This window comes from Coregonus clupeaformis, chromosome 11 (genome assembly GCF_020615455.1).
Source record: "Coregonus clupeaformis isolate EN_2021a chromosome 11, ASM2061545v1, whole genome shotgun sequence".
Classification (NCBI taxonomy): Eukaryota; Metazoa; Chordata; class Actinopteri; order Salmoniformes; family Salmonidae; genus Coregonus; species Coregonus clupeaformis.
The window spans coordinates 30,694,549-30,722,500 of NC_059202.1; the positions used below are offsets into that span (position 1 = coordinate 30,694,549).

Consider the following 27,952-nt stretch of genomic DNA (forward strand, 5'->3'; position numbering starts at 1 on the left):
GCATTTGTCTGTCTTTCTCCGTTTACAATTAGGCTATGTTGTAATGTGCCACTGTATCATTGCTGCGACTATGCATTTGGTCCAGAAAAATATAATCTACAAGTGCTGCCATCAACTGGTGAGTGTTGACATCACATCCACATAAGGGAAGGCTGAATTAAATGTGTTTTTATAATTATTAACGTAATCCAATAATGCATTCACGCAGCCTCAGAAACAATAATCACCTGTGATAAGTGACATGACAGAGCCCATTTCACATGGCCCTCAATGGTCCTTTGCTCATAGACAGACGTTTGCATTGAGGTCAACGCACTGAAACCATCCTTTTCTACAAGAAACTACACATTTGGTAAAAAGCCCGTTTTTAAATCTTATTTTTTTTGTACCATAAGCAACCTTAGTAGCAGGCAGCCTATTGTATGGCTTTGATATCGATACTTTTAACGCCTCGGAGGATCGCACAATGTATTCCTATACCACAATTCTTAGCAGTTGATATATATTTCCGCATGGTGAATTTCTATGGTTTGGAGCATGGATAATGTAAACAAGATGGAGGCGTTTCTGACAGCCAGCACTTCTTCATAGGCAATCGATGACACCGGTAAAGGAGCATACAAGGTAAAGTTGACCTCTTTCAACATACAGCCAATATACCCCATACCTGAAAATGTAATGCAAAATGACATAAGACAGGAAATAAATGTAGCAATAGCTAACTTGTCGTGCATAGCTAGCTTGCTAGTAGCTTACTAAGAGATAGCTAAATACTAATAACATTGCTTGGTTTGTGGATGTGACTGCGAAACGTTGCAGTTGCTAAGATAGCTAGCTGGCAAGCAGGCTTGTTGGGGAGATGTTTATTGCACAAGAGTCGGCTGCTACAATGAGTCTTCTCAGAATTGTTATTGTGCCTTTATATGTGTTTCCTTATAGCTAAAAAATGAACGATATCTAGCTAGCCTTGCTGTTTCAATATGCTTTGTGTTGTAGCTAGCCGACTAAACTCAACGATTTACGATGGCGTTGAGCGGCGACTAGTGTGGGCGGGCTGGCGCTCCGACGTCACATACAATGAAGGTTTTATCCAAAACTATTGATTTCAGCACCCAAAGAATAGCCCCAAATTACACAGAACAATGTCGTATGTAATTGCGGGCTATTCTTTGGGTGCTGAAATCAATAGTTTTGGATAAAAACTAGATTGTATGTGACGTGGGAGCTCCAGTTCTAACTATTGTCGCCGCTCAAATCCTGGAGTTGAGTTTAATCGGCTATGTTGTAGCTAGTCACGACAGACAAAGACCGCTAGTTTGCACTTTCTGACCTCACTGGCACTGATTATGTTATTCATGGAATGCTATGTTGTTGAGTGGATGTGATTATAATATAAATATTTAGCATTGCCGTTTGTTGTAATGATAGGAGCTAGTTAACTAGTATTCAAATGCGTACCGTTATGACAGCACATCCAAATCATTGGTAGTGTGTATTGCAATGGTGGTATTGCAGTGTGTATGGACATCGTGTGTATTGCAATGGTGGTATTGCAGTGTGTATGGACATGGTAGTGTACAAATACATGGACTACACCATTTTGAAATGCATGGAAAGTCCAATCTCATGTGAATTTAATCAAAATGCTTATGCATGTGATTGTGCATTTGTATTGCAGATCTGAGGATCCCTACAACGATTAATTGAATCTGGCCAGCCAGTTGTGCAGTCTTGGCAAGTACACAGGATTTTTTCGGTACATGGATGGAAGTAGAACATTAGATTATCCAAGCTTTGTAACAGACTTCATTGAAAATCTATCATCATACACCAGATTCACAATTCATTATTACACTTGAATAATAGCAATTATGCAAACAGAACGTTATGACTTGGTTTGCCCTAAACATGATGACATTCACCAACAACCAAAGCACACATCACAGCACTGCAGTTTCCAGGTGTCACAGGGACATGGCTAAGAAGGATGGAATAAGCTTGTATCATCTGAGAACATAGACAGAGAACCAAACATTGTTAACCAAACTTGTTATCAGAGCCAAACTCTGTAGACCTGTAATATTGGACACTCACCTCTCTGGACACCCTACTGAGCAGGTTAAGGAGAACCTTCTGTTGCATTTCTTTAGTTGCAGCTTCCCACATTTGAATACATTAGTCTGCATTCGTATTCAGTATTGGAGTATTGTCCGACCCAGGATATCCAGGAACATACAGTACATAAGTATTAAAAAACAGTCACATCGCTGAAGGGGCAACCATGAGTGACGAGGACTTCCATGAACACATGGACTACTTGGAGAATCACCTGACCATGGGCATGGACACCTTCATCCATCGCATCGACTCCACAGAAGTCATCTACGAGCCGCGGAGGAAGAGGGCCAAGCTGATTGGGAAGTACCTGATGGGAGACCTGCTGGGGGAGGGCTCCTATGGGAAGGTGAAGGAGATGCTGGACTCTGAGACGCTCTGTAGGAGGGCCGTCAAGATCCTCAAGAAGAAGAAGCTAAGACGCATCCCCAACGGGGAGCAAAATGTCAAAAAGTATGTGAGATGCTTTGCATGGGTCTTCACAGTAATTTTAGTGTTGATAATGCAGAATAGACTAGTTGTGTTTTTTTGGTGTGTGAATGTGCTTCTAATCAGTGCATGTACCTCAGGCGTTACTGTGCCTTTTTAAGAATCACTGAGCGTAATATTAACCACTATTGATTGAAGTGTGATTAAGTTGAGCTTTTTAAGAGTAATTCTATTTTTCTCACTAAATCCTGCCTTTGAAAGGCCAGAAGATAAAACAACGTTGAGGTTGTTCAATTTACTTTGTCCCTCTGTATTTTTTGTTGTTGTTATGAGTGCTGATGAAACTGCATAATTATTCCATATTGCAATTAATTCAGTTTTCCCATTGCCAAATATTGAAACATTAAAAACATTTTCCTTACAGAGAGATTCAGCTGCTACGAAGATTGAGGCACAAGAATATTATCCAGTTGGTGGAAGTTTTATATAACGAGGAGAAGCAAAAGATATATCCTTTAAAAATGATGAATATGTTTTTATTCTTTAGCAGGAGTCTATCTAAACCATAGAGATGTGTCACTAGTTGTACGAGTCGCACTAACGAAGCCTTTGTAAGCACTGCATAAGATTTGTCCAAGCATAATAATGTGTGGATAGTGGGATAAGCTAGTCTATTTTGGGGCGACTTTTCTCACAGTTAGGGAATTATTGTTTTCCCATGGAACAGTAGAGTAAGCTATGTAGATCAACTGTAAAGGCAAGTATGCGCTGTCCTTCAAATGAGTTTGAATGCACCAATAGTCACTTTCACCGGAAATGTCATGTTGCTGTAATTCAGCGGTATGACCACAAGGGGTCTCTGTTGGCCTGTTGGGGGAATACGGCAACATGAAGCTCAGGATCAGATGGACTAACTAACTTCATGAGGGCTTTACCTTCTGCTCTCTTCCTCCCCCCAACACACTCACTCTTTGACTCTAATAATCTCTGGCTTGTCCTTAGAAGTCTGCCGCTCTACACCACATAAAACACTCATTACCCTTTGTGTCTGACATTAGAAGGGCCTCCCCAATTGATTTAGTACTCTTAAGACAATTAATGATTCAGCCAGTCAGTCAGGTAACATTTTTTCCCAATTTACATTTTAGAACAGGTAATTGTTGAGGTGAGAACATATTATAGGAAGTTATGACGTGGTTGTCTTTTTAATTGCTGAGTCATACTAGCTAGATTGACTTGATAGAATGTCTCCGCTTTGACTAGCAACACGTCTTTGTGAACGCTCTGTGTTTTTATTTTAGTGTGTAGGGGTCTATTATTTTCATCTGTGGCACGCTCTTCCTCTGTTCCCTTTCTCCTGATTGTCTGAATTGCTCTGTTGGAAAGTTGTGGCACACAGGTCACTTTGCATTGCGGCTGTAAAAGAGCAGTGGTGATGAAAAATGTGACTGAGTTATTTGTGTGGAACACGAAGATGTTAAGGGCATGAGAGCTCTGGCTTCTGCTTCTAAACAACTCTGAGAATAGTTGCAAACTGAACATCACAGTTTCTAAAGGAAACATTGAACCATATGTTTTTGCTACCCATCTTTTTGCACAGAGCCAGAAGTGCGAATACGTAGAATTCTACCTTTAAAAACAGAATATCAAGGGCACCAGCCTCCGATAGCAATAAAAAAATAGTTTTTGAGAGGCAATGATTTTTGTTTCTGCCCACCCCCTGTCTGAAAGCCCACAGCTCCTACGTCAGATGGGCCCATCAGTGGTGAGTACTCTTCCAGCCCCGTCTGACTGCAGCCCAGCCCGCTGCATCATCTATTCACTCAATTCACTCCTAATGTGTGTTACTGATTGAACCGGCAATGGGGGCAGCCGCCCTTTCCCTTCCCTTTTCCTCTCTCCCGCTCCTTCCTGTGCCTTTCTCACCGGTGTTGTGAAGTCCCTCCAGCGGTTAGTTAATGGGGGTTCTAATATGGGTGTGCAGCTCATACTGTGGGCTGACTGGGCTCCCCCCCCCCTCCTCGGGAGAAAGGGCCACTGACGCAGTCGTGACTAATGGACTCCCACTGTCATAGACCTGCCTGTTTACCCAACCAACCCTCTCCAATCCAACAGGATGGAAATATCCCCACCTTTCACGTCTCTCTCCTCCCCACTCTCCTTCCTCTCTGGCTGGGGCTGCTGGCTAGATAAGTGCCTTTTATAAGTGACCCTGAGAAGTGTGACTACAGAATTGAGTATTGTTTTGACATTCAATTTCACAATCCATTTGTACACTTTTATTGTCTGTCATCTTTGGTCCATTCAGGAAAATACATTTATTCTCAAGGACAAATTGCATGTCTTGGATCGACTATATTTTGTGTGTGTAGCTAGTTTGATGGATTAGTGACATGTCAGTCAACCACATATTGATTAGTAATGTAGACAGGATTCAAGGTAATTTGTGTTGAATTAATACAGATCCTTTGGTGATGAAGATATAGCACTTTTGTTTTGACGCCTTGCTAAGTTACCAGTATGAAACCATTGCCACCTTGTCTCTTTTCCTTGACTCTGCTTACGTATATGGTGATGGAATATTGTGTATGTGGAATGCAGGAGATGTTGGACAGTGTTGATGAGAAAAGGTTTCCAGTTTTTCAAGCTCATGGGTATGTTTATCTTTTATCTCAATTAAATAGTTGTAGATATGTGGCTTAAAGATGTCTGACCAAACACCGAAGTTAATATAATATATTTTTCTGTTTTTCCCCAGGTACTTTTGTCAGCTGCTAGATGGTTTGGAATATTTGCACAGCCAGGGAATAGTTCACAAAGATATTAAACCAGGGAATCTACTGCTGACGACGGACGGTGCACTAAAAATCTCTGACCTGGGTGTAGCAGAGGTAATTATAGTCTCTAATAGTTTTTAGATGTCTACTTTATTGCGTTTCAATTTCGGCCTAGTTCAAAATCAGTGGGCTACATTTGCAAACCCCAAAACAAGAAACTTGCCCAGGAAAAGCTCTGGGCCCTTCTGATGATGTCAGTGTGTCTCCATGGTGTTCTCCCTCCCAGGCGCTGCACCCATTTGCGGAGGATGACACGTGTTGTACGAGCCAGGGCTCTCCGGCCTTCCAGCCTCCAGAGATTGCCAATGGCCTGGACACCTTCTCGGGGTTCAAAGTGGACATCTGGTCTGCTGGTGTCACACTGTGAGTGGTCACTCGCAGATTAATGGTTTCAGATGGTATATTTATTTCATGCCTGATTTTTGAATGTATTGAATTTTTCCTTTCAGATATAACATAACGACCAGCCTGTACCCTTTTGAAGGGGACAACATCTATAAGCTGTTTGAGAACATTGGGAAGGGACACTACAGTGTTCCAGAGGAGTGTGGCGCTCTGCTCTCTGGCCTGCTGAGAGGTAAGAGTCTAGACTGACTAACACTACTGCTGGCACTCCCAGTATTCTATTTCATGGTATTAAGCCTTATTAGAGATGAAAGCATTAGCTGCAGTAGTAAGAGTATTACAAGAAGGGTATGACCACAGAATTATAGATTTTCCTCTTTATTGGACTTAATTTGTCCACTCAGATGTACTTTACTGTAAGTAGCGGTGATTCATTCTTGGAGGTTTTTCTTTAGGAGCTGTAGATGGCACTGTGGTTTTACATTAGCACAACAATTATCATTTTGATGTATCATGAATATGCAGTTTATAGAAAATGCATTTCTAAGATAAAGATGTGTTTAAAGGACACCCTTTTTTCCTCTATGGAAACAGTCATTATGCACAATTGTCTGTTCATTGTTTTCAAGTAGTCCTGATTTGAACACACCACAGAAATAATGAAAGGAATAAATGCATCTCATCAAATGGTTACAAAGCTGTCAATAATTTATTTTGTATTTTTCTTCCAGGAATGCTTGAGTATGACCCTGAGAAGAGGTTCTCAATACAACACATTAGACAACACAAGTAAGTAATCGTACCCTCTTTGTACAAATTGAACAGGAAATTAATTGGGGAAAACAGCAGTCCGATGATGAGCGATGTCCAATCTATTTATTTTCAACACACGATGATGAATGTAATATGCATCTCTTCTGTGATAGATTTGTTGTCATTTGCATCTGAGCTCCACTGAATGCCAAATTGTCTCATTTTGATAATGGTGGGGGAACAGGGGACTGGAGGAGAAAAAATAAAACACACTGCCTCGCTCTATCATTTGGAGCTCTTATGTGAGGCCCATTGTCTTGGAACAGGCTTTTATGATCATTTAGCGCCTGTTTGTTTTCTCTCTTTTATCTGCCTGTGTGTGTGTGTGTGTGTGTGTGTGTGTGTGTGTTTGACCAAGCCTTCAGCTCAGTGTGGAGGCGGACTCCTGTCCAGTGGTAAACAGGAGCTCTGGAAGGTCAACAACCTTCCCCTCTCTGAATCTGAGTCACGACATGCTGCTGCTTACAGATTCACATATTCATCTCTTTTCATGGTGTTAACCTTACTTTTCTTTGGCCTTGCCCAAGGAATGCACTCTCTAGTCTAGAACACCAAGTAAAATGGCGCTGGAGGAGATGGCTGCTGTTTTTCGGGCTCCTAACCAATTGTGCTTTTCTGTGTGTTATTCTGCGATGTTTATAACTTATTTTGTACATAATGTTTCTGCCACTGTCTCTTATGACCGAAAATAGCGTCTGGATATCAGAACAGCGATTACTCACCTCAAACTGGACAAAGATTTTTTCTTTAACGAGTCAGACGCAAAGGATTTACTCCAGATACCTGACCAGGCCCAAATCCCCATCATTCACATGAAGAGAAGACGTCGATACAGGGGACGCAGGTCCGGGTGCCTTGTGAGAATTCGTCGGCGAGTGGGTAAACCATCTCTACCATGCGTCCTATTGGCCAACGTGCAATCATTGGAGAATTAACTGGATGAGCTCCGTTCAAGACTATCCTACCAACGGGACATTTAAAACTTTAAGAACAGCTGCCTCCGGTAAGACAAGGGGTGGCGGTCTGTGTCTATTTGTCAATAACAGCTGGTGCGCAAAATCAAATATTAAGGAAGTCTCAAGGTTTTGCTCGCCTGAGGTAGAGTATCTCATGATAAGCTGTAGACCACACTCTACCAAGAGAGTTTTCATCTATATTTTTCGTAGCTGTCTATTTACCACCACAAATCGATGCTGGCGCTAAGACCGCACTCAACGAGCTGTATAAAGCCATAAGCAAACAAAAAAATGCTCATCCAGAGGTGTCGCTCCTAGTGGCCAGGGACTTTAATGCAGGGAAACTTACATCCGTTTTACCTAATTTCTACCAGCATGTTACATGTGCAACAAGAGGGAAAAAATAACTCTAGACCACCTTTACTTCACACACAGAGACGCGTACAAAGCTCTCCCTCGCCCTCCATTTGGCAAATCTGACCATAATTCTATCCTCCTGATTCCTGCTTACAAGCAAAAACTAAAGCAGGAAGTACCAGTGACTCGCTCAATGTGGAAGTGGTCAAATGACGCAGATGCTAAGCTAGAGGACTGTTTTGCTAGCACAGACTGGAATATGTTCCAGGACTCAGCCGATGGGATTGAGGAGTATACCACATCAGTCACCGGCTTCATCAATAAGTGCATCGATGACGTTGCCCTCACAGTGACCGTACGTACATACCCCAACCAGAAGCCATGGATTACAGGCAACATCCACACTGAGCTAAAGGGTAGAGCTGCTGCTTTCAAGGAGCGGGACTCTAACCCTGACGCTTATAAGAAATCTCGCTATGCTCTCAGACGAACCATCAAACAGGCAAAGCGTAAATACAGGACTAAGATTGAATCCAACTACACCAGCTCTGACGCTCGTCAGATGTGGCAGGGCTTGCAAACTATTACGGACTACAAACGGAAGCCCAGCCACGAGCTGCCCAGTGACACAAGCTTACCAGACGAGCTAAATGACTTCTATGCGCGCTTCGAGGCAAACAACACTAAAGCATGCATGAGAGCACCAGCTGTTCCGGACGACTGTGTGATCATGCTCGGTGTAGCCGATGTGAGTAAGACCTTTAAACAGGTCAACATTAACAAGGCTGCAGGGCCAGACGGATTACTAGGACGTGTACTCCGAGCATGCGCTGACCAACTGGCAAGTGTCTTCACTTACATTTTCAACCTGTCCCTGGCCAAGTCTGTAATACCTACATGTTTCAAGCAGATCACCATAGTCCCTGTGCCCAAGAACACCAAGGTAACCTACCTAAATGACTACCGACCCGTAGCACTCACGTCTGTAGCCATGAAGTGCTTTGAAAGGCTGGTCATGGCTCACATCAACACCATCATCCCAGAAACCCTAGACACACTCCAATTTGCATACCGCCCCAACAGATCCACAGATGACGCAATCTCTATTGCACTCAACACTGCCCTTTCCCACGTGGACAAAAGGAACACCTACGTGAGAATGCTGTTCATTGACTAGAGCTCAGCGTTCAACACCATAGTGCCCCCTCAGGAGACTGAAAAGATTTGGCATGGGTCCTCAGATCCTCAAAAAGTTATACAGCTGCACCATCATCAAGAGCATCCTGACTGGTTGCATCACCGCCTGGTATGGCAACTGCTTGACCTCCGACCGCAAGGCACTACAGAGGGTAGTGCGTACGGCCCAGTACATCACTGGGGCCAAGCTTCCTGCCATCCAGGACCTCTATACCAGGCGGTGTCAGAGGAAGGCCCTAAAAATGGTCAAAGACTCCAGCCACCCTAATAATAGACTGTTCTCTCTGCTACAGCACGGCAAGCAGTACCGGAGCGCCAAGTCTATGTCCAAAGGCTTCTTAACAGCTTCTACCCCCAAGCCATAAGACTGCTGAACAGCTAATCAAATGTCTACCCGGACTATTTGCTATTTTTTTTACACTGCTGCTACTTGCTGTTTATTATCTATGCATAGTCACTTTACCCCTACCTACAGTACATGTACAGTACCAGTCAAAAGTTTGGGGAGACCTACTCATTCCAGGGTTTTTCTTTATTTTTTACTATTGTAGAATAATAGTGAAGACATCAAAACTATGAAATAACACGTATGGAATCATGTAGTAACCAAAAGAGTGTTAAACAAATCAAAATATATTTTATATTGGAGATTCTTCAAATAGCCACCCTTTGCCTTGATGACAGCTTTGCACACTCTTGGGGCATTCTCTCAACCAGCTTCATGAGGTAGTCACCTGGAATGCATTTCAATTAACAGTTGTGCCTTGTTAAAAGTTAGTTTGTGGAATTTCTTTCCTTCTTAATGCGTTTGAGCCAATCAGTTGTGTTGTGACAAGGTAGGGGTGGCATACAGAAGATAGCCCTATTTGGTAAAAGACCAAGTGCATATTATGGCAAGAACAGCTCAAATAAGCAAAGCGAAACGACAGTCCATCATTACTTTAAGACATGAAGGACAGTCAATCCGGAAAATGTCAATAACTTTGAAAGTTTCTTCAAGTGCAGTCGCAAAAAACATCAAGTGCTATGATGAAACTGAGGACCGCCACAGGAAAGGAAGACCCAGAGTTACCTCTGCTGCAGAGGATAAGTTCATTAGTTACCAGCCTCAGATTGCAGCCCAAATAAATGCTTCACAGAGTTCAAGTAACAGACACATCTCAACAACAACTGTATGATTCATTTCATTATTATTATTATTATTAATTTTTTTAACCTTTATTTAACTAGGCAAGTCAGTTAAGAACACATTCTTATTTACAATGACGTCCTACACCGGCCAAACCCGAACGACGCTGGGCCAATTGTGCGCCGCCCTATAGGACTCCCATTCACGGCCGGTTGTGTGTCATGAATGTCTGTGGAATGCGGTAGGCCACAGTCAAGCGCAGGACACAGAATGAAATGAAAATCTACTTTACTGAATAGTAAAGAAACAAGCAAAACCTCCAAACACAGGGAGGAGCAAACCCGCTCACAAACGACACTTGTAACAAACACGCACAACACACAGTGGGGGCGAACAGGTTAAATAGGGAATGACATAATACTATAATGGGAAACAGGTGCGCAACACTAGACAACAATCAGGTGAACATGGAAACATAAAACATAGATCAGCAGCAGCTAGAATTCCGGTGAGGACGAACGCCGTAGCCTGCCCGAACCAGAAGGAAGGGCAGTCTCGTCAGAATCCGTGACAGTACCGCAGGCTCAAGCCGTGCGTCGACACCGGCCTCGGGGACGGCCAGGAGGACGCGGCGCAGGGCAAGTCGGATGATTTCGATGAAACTCTCTCAACAAGGAGCGATCGAGGATATCCCTCCTAGGAACACAGCATCGCTCCTCCGGACCGTACCCCTCCCACTCCACGAGATACTGCAGGCCCCCCTTCCGACGCCTCAAATCCAGGATGGAACGGACCGAGTATGCCGGTGCCCCTTCGATGTCTAGTGGGGGTGGATTAACCTCCCGTATCTCAGATTCCTGGAGTGGGCCAGCTACCACCGGCCTGAGGAAAGACACATGGAACATGTAACCTATAACATACCTCGTTCAATCTCCTCAGGACTTTAAATGGGCCCACAAACCGCCTACCCAACTTCCGGCAGGGCAGGCGAAGGGGCAGGTTTCGGGTCGAGAGCCAGACTCGGTCCCCCGGCGCATACACCGGGGCTTCACTGCGGTAGCGGTCGGTGCTCGCCTTCTGCCGCCTGATGGCCCGCTGCAGGCGTTCATGGGCAGCGTCCCAGGTCTCCTGCGAGTGCCGAACCCACTCATCCACCGCAGGTACCTCGATCTGGCTCTGATGCCACGGTGCCAGGGCCGGCTGATAACCTAACACACACTGGAAAGGAGTGAAGTCAGTTGAGGAGTGGCGGTTGGAGTTTATTGCCATCTCTGCCCAGGGTAGGAAAACCGACCACTCCCCTCGCCGGTCCTGGCAATACGACCTCAGAAACCTACCCACCTCCTGGTTGATTCTCTCCACCTGCCCGTTACTCTTGGGGTGAAAACCTGAGGTAAGGCTAACCGAGATCCCCAACCATTCCATGAACGCCCTCCAAACCCTTGAGGTGAATTGGGGACCCCGATCAGACACTATATCCTCAGGCACCCCGTAGTGCCGGAAGACATGTGTAAATAGGGCCTTGGCAGTTTGTAGGGCCGTAGGGAGTCCGGGCAGAGGAAGGAGGCGACAGGACTTAGAAAACCGATCCACAACGACCAGGATGGTTGTGTTCCCTCGGGAGGAAGATCAGTCATAAAATCCACCGATAGGTGGGACCACGGTCGTTGTGGAATGGGTAGGGGTTGTAATTTCCCTCTGGGCAGGTGTCTAGGAGCCTTACACTGGGCGCACACCGAGCAGGAGGAAACATAAACCCTCACGTCCTTAGCTAAGGTGGGCCACCAGTACTTCCCACTAAGACAGTTCACTGTCCGACCAATTCCAGGATGACCAGAGGAGGGTGACGTGTGAGCCCAATAGATCGAACGATTGCGGACCTCCAGCGGTACGTACATACGACCCTCTGGACACTGGGGAGGAGTGGGGTCGTTATGTAACGCCCGCTCAATGTCCGCGTCAACCTCCCATGCCACCGGTGCCACCAAACACGACGCCGGAAGTATGGGAGTGGGCTCCATGGAACTCTCCTCTGTGTCATACAGTCGGGACAGAGCATCTGCCTTAGCATTCTGGGAGCCTGGCCTGTAAGAAAGGGTGAAAACAAAACGGGTTAGAAACATAGACCACCTTGCCTGGTGAGGGTTTAACCTCTTCGCCGCTCGGATGTACTCCAGATTGCAGTGGTCAGTCAAAATGAGAAAAGAGTGTTTAGCCCCCTCAAGCCAATGTCTCCACGCTTTCAGGGCTTTGACCACAGCCAACAGCTCCCGGTCCCCCACATCATAGTTGCGCTCCGCCAGGCTGAGATTCTTCGAAAAGAAAACACAGGGGCGGAGCTTGTGTGGCGTGCCCGAGCGCTGAGAAAGTACAGCGCCTATCCCAGCCTCGGATGCGTCCACCTCAACCGTGAAGGCCAAGGAGGGATCCGGATGAGCCAGCACTGGAGCCGAGGTAAACAGGTCCTTCAGGCAACTAAAAGCCCTGTCCGCCTCAGCTGACCACCGCAGACGTACCGGTCAACCCTTCAGCAACGAGGTAATGGGAGCCTGACCAAAGCACCGGATAAACCTCCGGTAGTAGTTGGCAAACCCCAAGAATCACTGCACCTCCTTCACCGTGGTTGGAGTCGACCAATTACGCACGGCCGAAATGCGGTCACTCTCCATCCTCACCCCAGACGCGGACATGTGGTACCCTAGGAAGGAGATGGACTCCTGAAAGAACAGGCATTTCTCTGCCTTAGCATACAGGTCATGCTCCAACAGTCTTCAAAGCACTTTACGCACCAGGGACACATGCTCGGCACTTGTAGTGGAGTATATAAGGATGTCATCAATATACACCACTACCCCTTGTCCGTGCAGGTCCCTGAAAATCTCATCCACAAATGATTGGAAGACTGATGGAGCATTCATTAACCCGTATGGCATGACAAGATACTCATAATGTCCAGAGGTGGTACTAAATGCCGTCTTCCACTCATCTCCCTCCCGGATACGCGCTCCTGAGATCCAATTTTGTGAAGAAGCGTGCCCCGTGCAATGATTCCGTCATACTAGCTATCAGGGGTAATGGATAGCTGTACTTGATGGTAATCTGATTTAAGCCACGGTAATCAATGCACGGGCGTAAACCACCATCCTTCTTCTTCACAAAAAAGAAACTTGAGGAGACCGGTGAAGTGGATGGCCGAATGTATCCCTGTCTCAGAGATTCGGTGACATATGTCTCCATAGCCGCCCTCTCCTCCTGAGACAAAGGAAACACGTGACTCCGGGGAAGTGCAGCTCCTACCTGGAGATTTATCGCACAATCCCCCGGACGAAGGGGTGGTAATTTAGTCGCCCTCTTTTTACTGAAGGCGATAGCCAAATCTGCATACTCGGCAGGAATGTGCATAGTGGAAACCTGGTTTGGACTTAGTTGCCCCCAAGGAAACTTCTACACACCTCCCTGAACACTGACGTGACCATCCCTTGAGAGCCCTCTGTTGCCATGAAATCGTGGGGTCATGAGAGGTTAACCAGGGAAGTTCCAACACCACAGGATACGCAGGAGAGTCATTCAGATAGAGGCTAATCCTCTCCTCATGACCCCCCTGCGTCCTCATCAGAAGTGGAGTGGTGACCTCCCTGATTATGCCTGACCCTAACGGGCGACTATCTAATGCATGCACAGGGAAAGGTTTATCAACAGACACAGTAGGGATCCCTAAACTACGAGCATACTGCCGATCAATAACATTCCCAGCCGCGCCTGAATCTACTAGCGCCTTATGCTGGGAATGGGGGGAAAATTCTGGAAAAACAATATCAATACACAGATTAGCAACAGGAGGCTCTGGGTGAGTCGGGTGCCTACTCACCTGAGACGGTCGACCAGTGCCCTGCCTGCTGCCTCGACCTGCTGAGGACCCTCCCCAGCACCGACCAGCAGTGTGTCCTCTGCGGCCACAGTTGGTGCAGGGGACGGTCCCTCTCCCCGTCCCTCTAACCGCAGCACCTCCGAGCTCCATGGGGGTAGGCTCGGAGGTGCTGGGGGATGGAATGGATAGCCCCTGATCAGAACGTCCGCGGGCTGCCAACAGGTTATCCAACCTGATGGACATGTCCACCAGTTGGTCCAGGTTGAGATCGGTGTCCCTGCAGGCCAGCTCCCAACGGACGTCCTCCCTTAAGCTCTACGATAATGGTCGATCAGGGCCCTCTCATTCCATTGTGATACAGCCTGGAATCGAACCAGGGGGTCTGTAGTGACGCCTCAAGCACTGAGATGCAGTGCCTTAGACCGCTGCGCCACTTGAATTGCTGCAGAAAAACACTACTAAAGGACACCAATAATAAGAAGAGACTTGCTTGGGCCAAGAAACACGAGCAATGGACATTAGACCAGTGGAAATCTGTCCTTTGGTCTGATGAGTCCAAATGTGAGATTTCCGGTTCCAACTGCTGTGTCTTTGAGAGACGCAGAGTAGGTGAATGGATGATCTCTGCATGTGTAGTTCCCACCGTGAAGCATGGAGGAGGAGGTGTGATGGTGCTTTTCTGGTGACACTGTCAGTGATTTATTTAGAATTCAAGGCACACTTAACCAGCATGGCTACCACAGGATTCTGCAGCGATACGCCATCCCATGTGGTTTGCGCGTAGTAGGACTATAATTTGTTCAACAGGGCAATGACCCAACACACCTCCAGGCTGTGTAAGGGCTATTTTACCAAGAAGGAGAGTGATGGAGTGCTGCATCAGATGACCTGGCCTTCACAATCATCCGACCTCAACCCAATTGAGATGGTTTGGGATGAGTTGGACCGCAGAGTGAAGGAAAAGCAGCCAACAAGTGCTCAGCATATGTGGAAACTCCGTCAAGACTGTTGGAAAAGCATTCCAGGTGAAGCTGGTTGAGAGAATGCCAAGAGTGTGCAAAGCTGTCATCAAGGCAAAGGGTGGCTATTTGAAGAATCTCAAATATAAAATATATATATACTTTTTTGGTTACTACATGATACCATATGTGTTATTTCATAGTTTTGATGTCTTCACTATTATTCTACAACGTAGAAAATATTCCAAATAAAGAAAAACCCTTGAATGAGGAGGTTTGTCCAAACTTTTGACTGGTCAAAAGTTTGGACAAACCTTTCAAAAGTTTGGGGTCACTTAAATATTTTCCTTTTTTTTGAAAGAATAGCAATTTTTTTGTCCATTTAAAATAACATCAAATTAATCAGAAATACAGTGTAGACATTGTTAATGTTGTAAATGGCTATTGTAGCTGGAAACTGCTAATTTTTTTATGGAATATCTACATAGGCGTACAGAGGCCCATTATCAGCAACCATCAGTCCTGTGTTCCAATGGCACATTGTTTTTGCTAATCCAAGTTTATCATTTTAAAAGGCTAATTGATCATTAGAAAATCCTTTTGCAATTATTTTAGCACAGCTGAAAACTGTTGTGCTGATTAAAGAAGCAATAAAACTGGCCTTCTTGAGACTTGTTGAGTATCTGGAGCATCAGCAATTGTGGGTTCGATTACTGGCTGGTAGGTAGTGCAGGCCAAGGACAATGGTGAAGACCGCTAACGGTGGCTAATAGCAAGTAGCTAGTTAGCTGGCTAGCTGACTAGTTTCAGCCAGATGTTCTAGATAAGAAGGTATAAAGAAATAATAGAATCCTTCCACATTGGGTGAGGCGGGTTGCAGGAAAGTATATTTAGTTAAAGGATGGAAAGTGAGATTGAGAAATATATATGAAAAAGACAAAAAAACTGGCTATTTACATGAGGACACTACAGAAAACACGACCGCACTGCTACGCCATCTTGGAGATTTTGATTGTTACCCAGAAATGAGATAAAAACAGCTGCATTGAACCTTTTAAAAAGGCATCAGTCATCGCTGCCTCGCTCTCCTAACTTTCCAGTCTTTTTTTACAGCCCTTAAAGACTCTTTACTTCACAAGAGCTGATGCTCTGGCGAATGTCGGCTGCAGTTACTATGGCAACAATTGGCTGAAGCATATCTGTATGCTGGTGTGATGTTAGACCACTCAGAGAGAGAGAGAGAGAGAGGAAGGGGCTGTGGGCGTCTCGAAACGGCTTTAAAATCATATTTCATTTTGGCTCACTGTATTTGGTGCTAAATAGAATGAGAGAAAAATGAGGAAAACAGGCAGATTCTTGTAGAGTGTAGACAAGTACACATACACACACACACTTGTAATGAACTATGTTGGAGAGTTATAGCCTAGTAATAGACACATTTGTAGTTACTTTTACATTAGAAGTTTGTCATGGTTAAGATATGTGTAATATACGCTTTTTGAATATTCTGTTTATTAAAATAGCTTATTCATGATTTATTAACATGATAGCAAATATGACTCATCTGACGTCAAAAACTATAGACCTGTATGCCTTCTTTCTTTTATTTCCAAAACACTTGAGCGTGCTGTCTCTGATCAACTCTCTTGTTATCTCTCTCAGAACAATCTTCTTGACCCTAACCAGTCAGGCTTCAAGACGGGTCACTCAACCGAGACTGCTCTTCTCTGTGTCACGGAGGCTCTCCGCACTGCCAAAGCTGACTCTTGCTCCTCTGTTCTCATCCTCCTTGACCTATCCGCTGCCTTCGACACCGTGAACCATCAGATCCTCCTCTCCACCCTCTCAGGGCTGGTCGTCTCAGGCTCTGCACGCTCTTGGATTGCATCTTACCTGGCAGGCCGCTCCTACCAGGTGACATGGAGAGGATCTGTGTCTGAACCACGTACTCTCACTACTGGTGTCCCCCACGGCTCAGTTCTAGGCCCTCTCCTCTTCGCTCTATACACCAAGTCACATGGCTCCGTCATATCCTCACATGGTCTCTCCTATCATTGCTATGCGGATGACATTCAACTACTTTTCTCCTTCCCCCATTCTGACACCCAGGTGGCGACACGCATCTCTGCATGCCTGGCAGATATCTCCGCTTGGATGTTGGCCCACCACCTCAAGTTCAACCTCGACAAGACAGAGCTGCTCTTTCTCCTGGGGAAGGCCTGCCCGCTCAAAGACCTCTCCATCACGGTTGACAACTCCACAGTGTCGCTCTCCCAGAGTGCAAAGAACCTTGGCGTGACCTTGGACAACACCCTGTCGTTCTCTGCAAACAGTGACTCGCTCTTGCAGGTTCATGCTCTACAACGCTTGTGCCATCAAACCACTACAACTTATCCAGAACCCTGCAGCCCCTCCCTCCCTTCAGGCTATGCACAAACCCAACACCCCAACCCGAGCACACTTTTGGTCTCTTGGCCCTCTCACCCCTACAGGAGGGTAGCTCCTGCTCAGCCCAGTCCAAGCTCTTCTCTGTCCTGGCACCCAAATGGTGAAACCAGCTTCCCCTTGAAGCTAGGAAAGCAGTCCCTGCCCATCTTCCAAAAGCACCTGAAAACCCTACCTTTTCAAAGAGTATCTTAAATAGTCCCCCCTCCTCACTTCAAAGTGTACTTACTATGCCTGTGATATGTGATTGTCCCACCTAGCGATCTTAAGATGAATGCACTAACTGTAAGTCGCTCTGGATAAGAGCGTCTGCTAAATTTCTAAAATGTAAATGTAATGAGTTTAATTTTAACAACTTTATTTCACTTCCAGGTATAAATTAGACACCATGATAGAATGTGGTGTGTCCTGTGTCACCTAACCTAACCTACCTTAGTGCATGTTAATACCAAAGTTAATAACAATTAATTAATCAGGAGAATCTAATCTCTCCTTCATATGTGATCCTTCCATGTGTGGCCATGCCAAAAGCCGAAAGGAAGGATAAGGAGGAGTAAATAGAAGCTGGGGAAAAACGACTGTATAAATATTTAACCAGGCAAAAGGGCAGATGGGTCTTTAAAATTAATTACCCAGCTCTGTGCAAATATTAACAATAAGGGGAATTACAATGGATAGAGAAGCCATGCTGAGTCAGTGTAACTTTAATGACCTGACTCCTGAGGTGCACTTTATTCTTAAGGTGTAGCAGCTTCACTAGGCTGCATTATGGAGGCTTGATCACTTATTATCCTACACACACACATACACAGGGCTGTGCACAGACCAGGGTCAGGTGCTCAAAACGAAAACAGTCCACACCCAGCGCTTGAAACAAATATGACTGTCATTCATACTGTATGTCTAAAATCATTACTTACCAACTGCCGCATAGGCATATTTATTTCTGCAACAACACACATCACAAATTGTAAACAAGCTAGTTACATTGCCTCCTAAAGACATGACTGACATCGGGTTTTTCGGATTGTGATTTATCTTCAATGCTCTTAAAATTCTTACATAATAACTTCATAATATTAATAATCTTCTAACTCATGATATATAGCTGGCTTGTGTGGATATTTTAGTCTATGGTGGTTAGCTAAGGTCTAGACTACCTGTATTGCTGCTGCCCTGACACGTGCAATTCCCGACTGAAGAAGGGATGGAGTTTGGTCGGAGGGTCGTTTTGGCAGTACGGTTGATATTTAAACTAGGTAGCTAGCTACACACACTCGACCGGTGACTGCATCTCAAGCCATGCATGTTTAGATACCCGGCGTCCGCAATCTCCGTACAGGGCAGACAAACAGGTGCAACCAACGGACGGGGTGGCGAACTTGACGATGTCACGACGACTTGTGGGCAGTGGGTTCAAAAACCCCAATGACAAGAACTACATTTTTATTTTACCTTTATTTAACTAGGCAAGTCAGTTAAGAACAAATTCTTATTTACAATGATGGCCTACACCGGCCAAACCCGGACGACACTGGGCCAATTGTGCGCCGCCCTATGGGACTCCCAATCACGGCCGGTTGTGATACAGCCTGGAATCGAACCAGGGGGTCTGTAGTGACGCACGCCTCAAGCACTGAGATGCAGTGCCTTAGACCGCTGCGCCACTCGGGAGTATTCACACCCCTTGGCATTTTTCCTATTTTGTTGCCTTACAACCTGGAATTAAAATGGATAACTACTGAGGCAAAACTGCTCCAGCTCCTTCAAGTTGGATGGGTTCCGCTGGTGTACAGCAATCTTTAAGTCATACCACAGATTCTCAATTAGATTGAGGTCTGGGCTTTGACTAGGCCATTCCAAGACATTTAAATGTTTCCCCTTAAACCACTCGAGTGTTGCTTTAGCAGTATGCTTAGGGTCATTGTCCTGCTGGAAGGTGAACCTCCGTCCCAGTCTCAAATCTCTGGAAGACTGAAACAGGTTTTCCTTTACCCTATATTTAGCGCCATCCATCATTGCTTCAATTCTGACCAGTTTCCTAGTCCCTGCCGATTTTAAAAACATCCCCACAGCATGATGCTGCCACCACCATGCCTCACTGTGGGGATGATGTTCTCGGGGTGATGAGGTGTTGGGGTTGCGCCAGACATAGCGTTTTCCTTGATGGCCAAAAAGCTCAATTTTAGTCTCATCTGACCAGAGTACCTTCTTCCATATGTTTGGGGAGTCTCCCACATGCCTTTTGGCGAACACCAAACATGTATTTTTTTCTTTAAGCAATGGCTTTTTTCTGGCCACTCTTCGTAAAGCCCAGCTTTGTGGAGTGTACGGCTTAAAGTGGTCCTATGGACAGATCTTATTTAGGGGCTTCATAGCAAAGGGGGTGAATACATATGCACACACCACTTTTCCGTTATTTTTATTTTTTATTTTTTTGAAACAAGTAATTTTCTTCATTTCACTTCACCAATTTGGACTATTTGGTGAATGTCCATTACATGAAATCCAAATAAAAATCCATTTAAATTACAGGTTGTAATGCAACAAAATAGGAAAAATGCCAAGGGGGATGAATACTTTTGCAAGGCACTATATATATATATATATATATATATATATATATATATATATTGTGATGTCACGAGAGGCTACACAGCTTTCAGCGGGATTGCTCAAGTAGTGCAAGGAGACCAGGTTCAACCAAAACAAGGATTTTATTAAAGGTCTTGGGAAACTAACGAAAGTATAACACAATTCTGTTCTCTGGTGGCTCTTTAAGGGTTAACAGTTCAGGGATGTCTCTTCCACATCCAAAATCATAACTCTCCCTCGCTCAAATAACTTTTCCCCAGTCTTACTGTATTCCACGTTGCAGCTAGTGGCCAACCCAGCAAAACGTCCTTCCAAATGTCCCACACGTATTTCCACAGGTGCATATATCCAAAGGTGAGTATTTCCCAAAGGTAAGTATCTCCAAATCCTTATATTCCTCATGGAAGTGGACGTGCAGCACTCTTGTCCTCCCGAGAGCTCAGCTTGAGACCGTGTCTCTTCCCTTCAACAAACCTTCAGCTCATCAGCTCCTGATTGGTTTCAGCTGCGTGGGAAGATTGGCCATAGAGGGTTGGAGTTCCCGACCATACCAGCAGATGGAGCCATAGCTGTCTGGGTTTGCAGCCATCTCAGGGGGATGTAACGTCCCTCCAGGACACAGCCTCTCGTGACATCACACATCCCCCTCCTCGGGACCGACGTCCTCGTCGGGGTAAAGGCAGCGAAGAAGGCATCACGCCGGGAGAGGGCGTCCGCATTGCCGTGGTGCTTGCCAGCCCTGTGGACAACAGAAAAGTTAAACGGTTGCAAGCTCAAAAACCATCTGGTTACTCTACTGTTTGATTCCTTGTTCTTGGCCATCCACTGCAGAGGGGGCGTGATCAGATACCACCATGAAACGTCGGCCCAGGAGATAGAACCGAAGGGACTCCAGGGCCCAGACTACAGCCAGACATTCTTTCTCCACCGTTGAATAGTTCTTCTCTCTTGGAAGTAACTTTCTGCTTAGGTAGAGAATGGGATGTTCTTCACCGTCATGTGCCTGGGTGAGGACAGCACCCAGACCCACCTCCGAAGCATCCGCTTGGACAATGAATTCCTTCTTGAAGTCTGGTGCCACCAGGATCGGACTGGAGCAGAGTGCTCGCTTCCAGGTTGAGGAAAGCCGCCTCCGCCGCAGGGTTCCACTTCACCATTCGTGAGTGGCGTTTTGGTCGTCAGCTCCGTCAACGGTGCAGCTATGGTAGCAAAATCTGCAATAAAGCGTCTATAGTAGCCAGCGAGGCCCAAAAATGACCTTACTTGCTTCTTGTTGATGGGCTGCGGCCAGTCCTGTATGGCCCGCAGTTTGGCTTCCTGTGGTTTGACCAACCCCCGCCCAATGGTGTACCCCAGGTAGTTTGTCTCACTGAAGGCCACCTTGCACTTCTTCGGGTTTGCCGTGAGCCCTGCTTCCCTGAGCGAATCCAGCACCGCTTGTACCCGGGGTAGGTGGCTGGCCCAATCCTGACTTTGTATAACAACATCATCCAAATAAGCCGCTGCGTGCCTCTTGTGGGGCGCAAGGACTCGATCCATCAGGCGTTGGAACGTGGCAGGTGCCCCGTGGAGACCAAACGGAAGTCGGGTATACTGGTAGAGCCCCTCCCGGGGTGGCAAAGGCTGTCTTCTCCTTAGACGCCGGGGTCAAGGGCACCTGCCAGTAGCCTTTTGTGAGATCAAGAGTGGTTAGGAAACGAGCATGCCCCAAGGAGTCTATTAAATCATCGACACGAGGCATTGGGTATGCATCAAATTCAGACACTTCATTCAACTTCCGATAGTCATTACAAAATCGTACTGAACCGTCTGGCTTGGGAACTAGTACGATGGGACTTGCCCAGGCACTGTGGGACTCTTCGATTACTCCCAACTCCCGCATCTTCCTTACCTCCTTCTGTATAACCACTTTACGAGCCTCTGGCACGCGGTACGGGCGCTGGTTTACCGTTCGGCCAGGCATGGTGCGGATCTCATGTTGGACCACCTCTGTGTGACCGGGAATGGAGGAGAAGACATCCTGGTTCTGCTCCACGAGTTCCAGGGCCATCTGTCGTTGATGTGGGGACAGATTTGGACCCAGCTGAACCTCTTCTCGCGCCGGTTCCTGGGTCTCTGTGGGGGTAGAGAGCTGAACAGCGCCTCTCTGGCGTGCCACTTCTTTAAAAGGTTAACATGATAAATCTGCTCAGTTTTCCTTTTATCTGGTTGCCTCACCTTGTAGTTTACTTCTCCCATGCGTTCAATGACCTCATATGGTCCTTGCCAGGTTGCCAGGAATTTGCACTCAACGGTTGGCACCAGGACCAGCACTCTGTCCCCCGGCTAAACTCCCTGGGTTGAGCAGATCTGTTGTAGGAGGCTTGCTGTTGCCGCTGACTGGCCTCCAGGTGTTCCCGCATCATGGGATAGATGGCCTTCATTCTCTCCCCTCATAGCCCCTACATGGTCGATCAGTGTCCGCTGTTGGCATGGCTGCTCCTCCCAGGCCTCCTTGGCGATGTCGAGCAGTCCTCTGGGTCTGTAGGAAAGCAAGAGCTCAAAGGGTGAAAAACCAGTAGAAGACTGAGGTACCTCTCTCACCGCAAATAATATGTATGGTAACAGCTGATCCCAGTTGCGCCCATCTTCCCCTACCGCTTTCCGCAGCATGGATTTTAGTGTTTTGTTAAAACGTTCGACTAGGCCATCTGTCTGGGGGGTGGTAGACCGAGGTTCTCAGCTGTTTGATTTTCAGTAAAGCACAGAGTTCTTTCATCACCCTGGACATGAATGGAGTCCCTTGGTCCGTCAATATCTCTTTTGGGATTCCCAGACTAGTTGAGAGACGGAACAGCTCCTTGGCGATTTGTCTGGATGTAGCCTTCCTCAGCGGAATGGCCTCCCGGGTACCGGGACGCATAGTCCAGAATGACCAGAATGTATTGATGTCCCCTGGCACTTTTCGGTAAGGGCCCGACTATGTCTAATCCAATCCTCTCAAAAGGAGTTTCGATAATGGGCAAGGGAATGAGCGGGTTTCTATATGTGGGCTTTGGCGCAACCTGCTGACACTCAGGGCAACTACGGCAGTAGTTCTCTATCTCTTTGTGTACTCCTGGCCAAAAGAAACGTTGCATGATTCTTTCCTTAGTCTTCTCTACCCCCAAGTGGGCCCCTAGCGGGTGTGTGTGGGCTAGGTTGAGTACTGTGGCCCGATAGGGCTGTGGCACGAGGAGCTGTTCATGCACTTCCTCATTTTTCTTGACTATCTGATATACTAACCCCTCGGTTTACGGCGAAATGGGGGTAAGTAGGGGTTGTCTTATCACCTAACACTACACCTTCTAATACCTGCACATTTCTTAAGGCATTTGCAAGAGTAGGATCTTGTAATTGAGCCGTACCATACTGGCCTGTGAGAGGGGGAAGCTCTTGGGTGCCTGGGACGTCTTCTTCACTGGAGAACGGAGCACTTTCCTGGGCTGCGTTCTCTTCTCCCGTATCCGGACCAGTCTCGGTGTCGGTCTGGGCACCTGCCATCCCTATCAGAGCCCGGGCGGGAGTGAGTAACTCGGAGGATTGCACCGGAGCCTTCCCAGGATGAGTCTTGCCTCTCCGTTTCCGAGGTACTCGGGTTATCCTCTCCTGAGACTCTCTCCAGAGTGGGTAAAAGGCTGGGCAGTCTCGGCCCAATTAGGACAGGGACGGGGAGGGAATCAACCACCCCGCCGTCGTGTGTATGGTTCCCCGTGTGCTGGTCATTGTAAGTTCAGTAATGGGGTATTCTCTGGTGTCCCCATGGACACAGGAAACTGGGAGGACTTTCCCCGGGGTCAGACACGTTGGGCCCACCAAATCCCTTACGCACCAGGGTGGCCCGGCTACCAGAATCCAGTAAGGCCTCCACATCATGGTGATTCACAGTTACCGGGCAGGTGGGGGGTCGATCTGGGCCGCCATCTACGACTCCCAAGAGCGAGGCAAAACGATGTGTGGGTGCTGAGCTGGAGGACTCCGCAGTGGGCATAGGTTCATCGGCTGGTTTCCCACACTGCCAGGAGATATGTCCCATCTCCCCACACCGGTAACACTGTCGAGTTTCCCCCTCCTGGTGTACTCTTCTTGGCCCCGCCTGGTTTCTGGCTCCCCCTGGAGCCGGGATAAGTCCTGACGTGGCTGGGTTCGAGACCTTGGGGTCCTTTGGACGGGTTCTTCCCATTTGTGGTGGGGCCGCACTCCTGGGGTCTTTTCGGGAAGCATTCAGCATCTCCGCTGTGGCCTGGTACTTTTCCACAGCTTCCACGGTCAGATCAGCCGTGGTCAAGGCCTGTTGACTGATGAACCGTTTTGCCTCATAAGGCAGGGCGCGTAGGTAACGATCCACCACAACGGCCTCCACCACCGCCGCTGCTGTATTCCTCTGCGGATCCAGCCATTTCCCTTGCGATTCGGACAAGTTCATGCATCTGCGCCCGAGGAGGTTGGTCTGGTTGGAAGGTCCAGCTGTGAAAGCGCTGGGCCATACCAAACTTTGTGAGTCCATATCTGCTGAGGATCTCAGACTTCAGGGCATCATAGTCAGTAACCTGGTCAGGGCCCAGGTCCCGGACAGCATTCAGCGATTCCCCGGTTAGAAAGGGGGCTAACAGACCAACCCACTGTTGCTTGGGCCAGGCTTCCCTAGTGGCCGTGGCCTCAAATGCATGCAGGTATGCCTCAATGTCATCGGTAGCTCCCATCTTAGATATAAAGTCACTTGCCTTTATTGGGCGGGTATTTTGGACAACCCTCTGTCTCTGCAACTGCAATTCCTCTGCCTTCAGAAGGTTGGCTTTCTTTTGCTCCTCCAAGAGAGCCACGTTTGCTTGCATCTGGGCGTGCTGGCCAGCAACAAGGGCTTTCAATATGTCCTCCATTTCAGTCGGCGGGGAGCCTACGGCCAACTTGGAAAACTGGGTGATCAAACCTTCGGTATCCTCCTCTGACATGCACTATTAACGCTTGAGCGTGCCTGTATTCTCCACCATCTGTGATGTCACGAGAGGCTACACAGCTTTCAGCGGAATTGCTCAAGTAGTGCAAGGAGACCAGGTTCAACCAAAACAAGGATTTTATTAAAGGTCTTGGGAAACTAACGAAAGTATAACACAATTCTGTTCTCTGGTGGCTCTTTAAGGGTTAACAGTTCAGGGATGTCTCTTCCACATCCAAAATCATAACTCTCCCTCGCTCAAATAACTTTTCCCCAGTCTTACTGTATTCCACGTTGCAGCTAGTGGCCAACCCAGCAAAACGTCCTTCCAAATGTCCCACACGTATTTCCACAGGTGCATATATCCAAAGGTGAGTATTTCCCAAAGGTAAGTATCTCCAAATCCTTATATTCCTCATGGAAGTGGACGTGCAGCACTCTTGTCCTCCCGAGAGCTCAGCTTGGAGACCGTGTCTCTTCCCTTCAACAAACCTTCAGCTCATCAGCTCCTGATTGGTTTCAGCTGCGTGGGAAGATTGGCCATAGAGGGTTGGAGTTCCCGACCATACCAGCAGATGGAGCCATAGCTGTCTGGGTTTGCAGCCATCTCAGGGGGATGTAACGTCCCTCCAGGACACAGCCTCTCGTGACATCACAATATATATATATACAGTGAGGGAAAATAGTATTTGATCCCCTGCTGATTTTGTACGTTTGCCAACTGACAAAGACATGAACAGTCTATAATTTTAATGTTAGGTTTATTTGAACAGTGAGAGACAGAATAACAACAAAAAAATCCAGAAAAACGCATGTCAAAAATGTTATAAATTGATTTGCATTTTAATGAGGGAAATAAGTATTTGACCCCTCAAACATGACTTAGTACTTGGTGGCAAAACCCTTGTAGGCAATCACAGAGGTCAGACGTTCTTATAGTTGGCCACCAGGTTTGCACACATCTCAGGAGGGATTTTGTCCCACTCCTCTTTGTAGATCTTCTCCAAGTCATTAAGATTTCGAGGCTGACGTTTGGCAACTCGAACCTTCAGCTCCCTCCACATATTTTCTATGGGATTAAGGTCTGGAGACTGGCTAGGCCACTCCAGGACCTTAATGTGCTTCTTCTTGAGCCACTCCTTTGTTGCCTTGGCTGTGTGTTTTGGGTCATTGTCATGCAGGAATACCCATCCACGACCCATTTTCAATGCCCTGGCTGAGGGAAGGAGGTTCTCACCCAAGATTTGACGGTACATGGCCCCGTCCATCGTCCCTTTGATGCGGTGAAGTTGTCCTGTCCCCTTAGCAGAAAAACACCCCCAAAGCATAATGTTTCCACCTCCATGTTTGACGGTGGGGATGGTGTTCTTGGGGTCATAGGCAGCATTCCTCCTCCTCCAAACACGGCGAGTTGAGTTGATGCCAAAGAGCTCGATTTTGGTCTCATCTGACCACAACACTTTCACCCAGTTCTCCTCTGAATCATTCAGATGTTCATTGGCAAACTTCAGATGGGCCTGTATATGTGCTTTCTTGAGCAGGGGGACCTTGCGGGCACTGCAGGATTTCAGTCCTTCACGGCATAGTGTGTTACCAATTGTTTTCTTGGTGACTATGGTCCCAGCTGCCTTGAGATCATTGACAAGATCCTCCCGTGTAGTTCTGGGCTGATTCCTCACCGTTCTCATGATCATTGCAACTCCACGAGGTGAGATCTTGCATGGAGCCCCAGGCCGAGGGAGATTGACAGTTCTTTTGTGTTTCTTCCATTTGCGAATAATCGCACCAACTGTTGTCACCTTCTCACCAAGCTGCTTGGCGATGGTCTTGTAGCCCATTCCAGCCTTGTGTAGGTCTACAATCTTGTCCCTGACATCCTTGGAGAGCTCTTTGGTCTTGGCCATGGTGGAGAGTTTGGAATCTGATTGGTTGATTGCTTCTGTGGACAGGTGCCTTTTATACAGGTAACGAGCTGAGATTAGGAGCACTCCCTTTAAGAGTGTGCTCCTAATCTCAGCTCGTTACCTGTATAAAAGACACCTGGGAGCCAGAAATCTTTCTGATTGAGAGGGGGTCAAATACTTATTTCCCTCATTAAAATGCAAATCAATTTATAACATGCATTTTTCTGGATATTTTTGTTGTTAATCTGTCTCTCACTGTTCAAATAAACTTACCATAAAAATTATAGACTGATCATTTCTTTGTCAGTGGGCAAACGTACAAAATCAGCAGGGGATCAAATACTTTTTTCCCTCACTGTGTGTGTATATATATATACAGCTCTGGAAAAAATTAAGAGACCACTGCACATTTTTCTTAAATCAGCATCTCTACATGTATGACAGCCATTCCATTCCAGTGTCTGTTGAATTCCAACACAGGCACACCTCATTCTACTGAATGAGGTATTGATTAGGTGGTCACCTGAACCAAATCTTATTTAACGAGGAAAAGTATAAAAACCACTGCTGTGGTCATCACTATCCTCTTGCAATAGGACCAGCTGGATGGCAAAAACAGTGCTAATAGTACCTCAAAAGTAATATTAATCAAAAAATAGCTATTGACCATGCCAAAAGTTTTTAGTGAGGAAAAGAAGGGTTCAATTCTGGCTTTACTGGCAGAGGGATACAGTGAGCGTCAGGTTGCTTCCATCCTTAACATTTCAAAGACGGCGTTTCATAAGACCAAGGTCAAGCAGAAGACTTTGGGGACAGCAAAGCTACAGACCGGCAGAGGGCGAAAACGACTCTCTACTGACCGGGATGACCGCCAACTCATTCGAATGTCACTCAACAACCGTAGGATGACATCAAGTGACCTACAAAAAGAATGGCAAACGGCAGCTGGGGTGAAGTGCACGGCAAGGACGGTTCGAAACAGGCTCCTAGGGGCACAGCTAGAAAAAAGCCCTTCATCAATGAGAAGCAAAGAAGAGCCAGGCTGAGGT

The 27,952-nt window shown here is 46.6% G+C and overlaps 1 protein-coding gene across 1 annotated transcript in view; it reads left to right on the plus strand.

The window, feature by feature from the left end:
* Positions 1-286: 286 nt before the first annotated feature.
* The window catches only part of LOC121576759 (serine/threonine-protein kinase STK11), a 50,044-nt gene continuing 22,378 nt past the window's right edge, over positions 287-27,952 (plus strand). The window contains exons 1-8 of the mRNA XM_041890190.2: positions 287-624; positions 1,679-2,568; positions 2,969-3,052; positions 5,109-5,198; positions 5,303-5,435; positions 5,608-5,744; positions 5,831-5,958; positions 6,458-6,515. Coding sequence (XP_041746124.1) covers positions 2,282-2,568; positions 2,969-3,052; positions 5,109-5,198; positions 5,303-5,435; positions 5,608-5,744; positions 5,831-5,958; positions 6,458-6,515 — 917 coding nt within the window. The 5' untranslated portion in view covers positions 287-624; positions 1,679-2,281. The remainder of the gene's footprint in view (positions 625-1,678; positions 2,569-2,968; positions 3,053-5,108; positions 5,199-5,302; positions 5,436-5,607; positions 5,745-5,830; positions 5,959-6,457; positions 6,516-27,952) is intronic.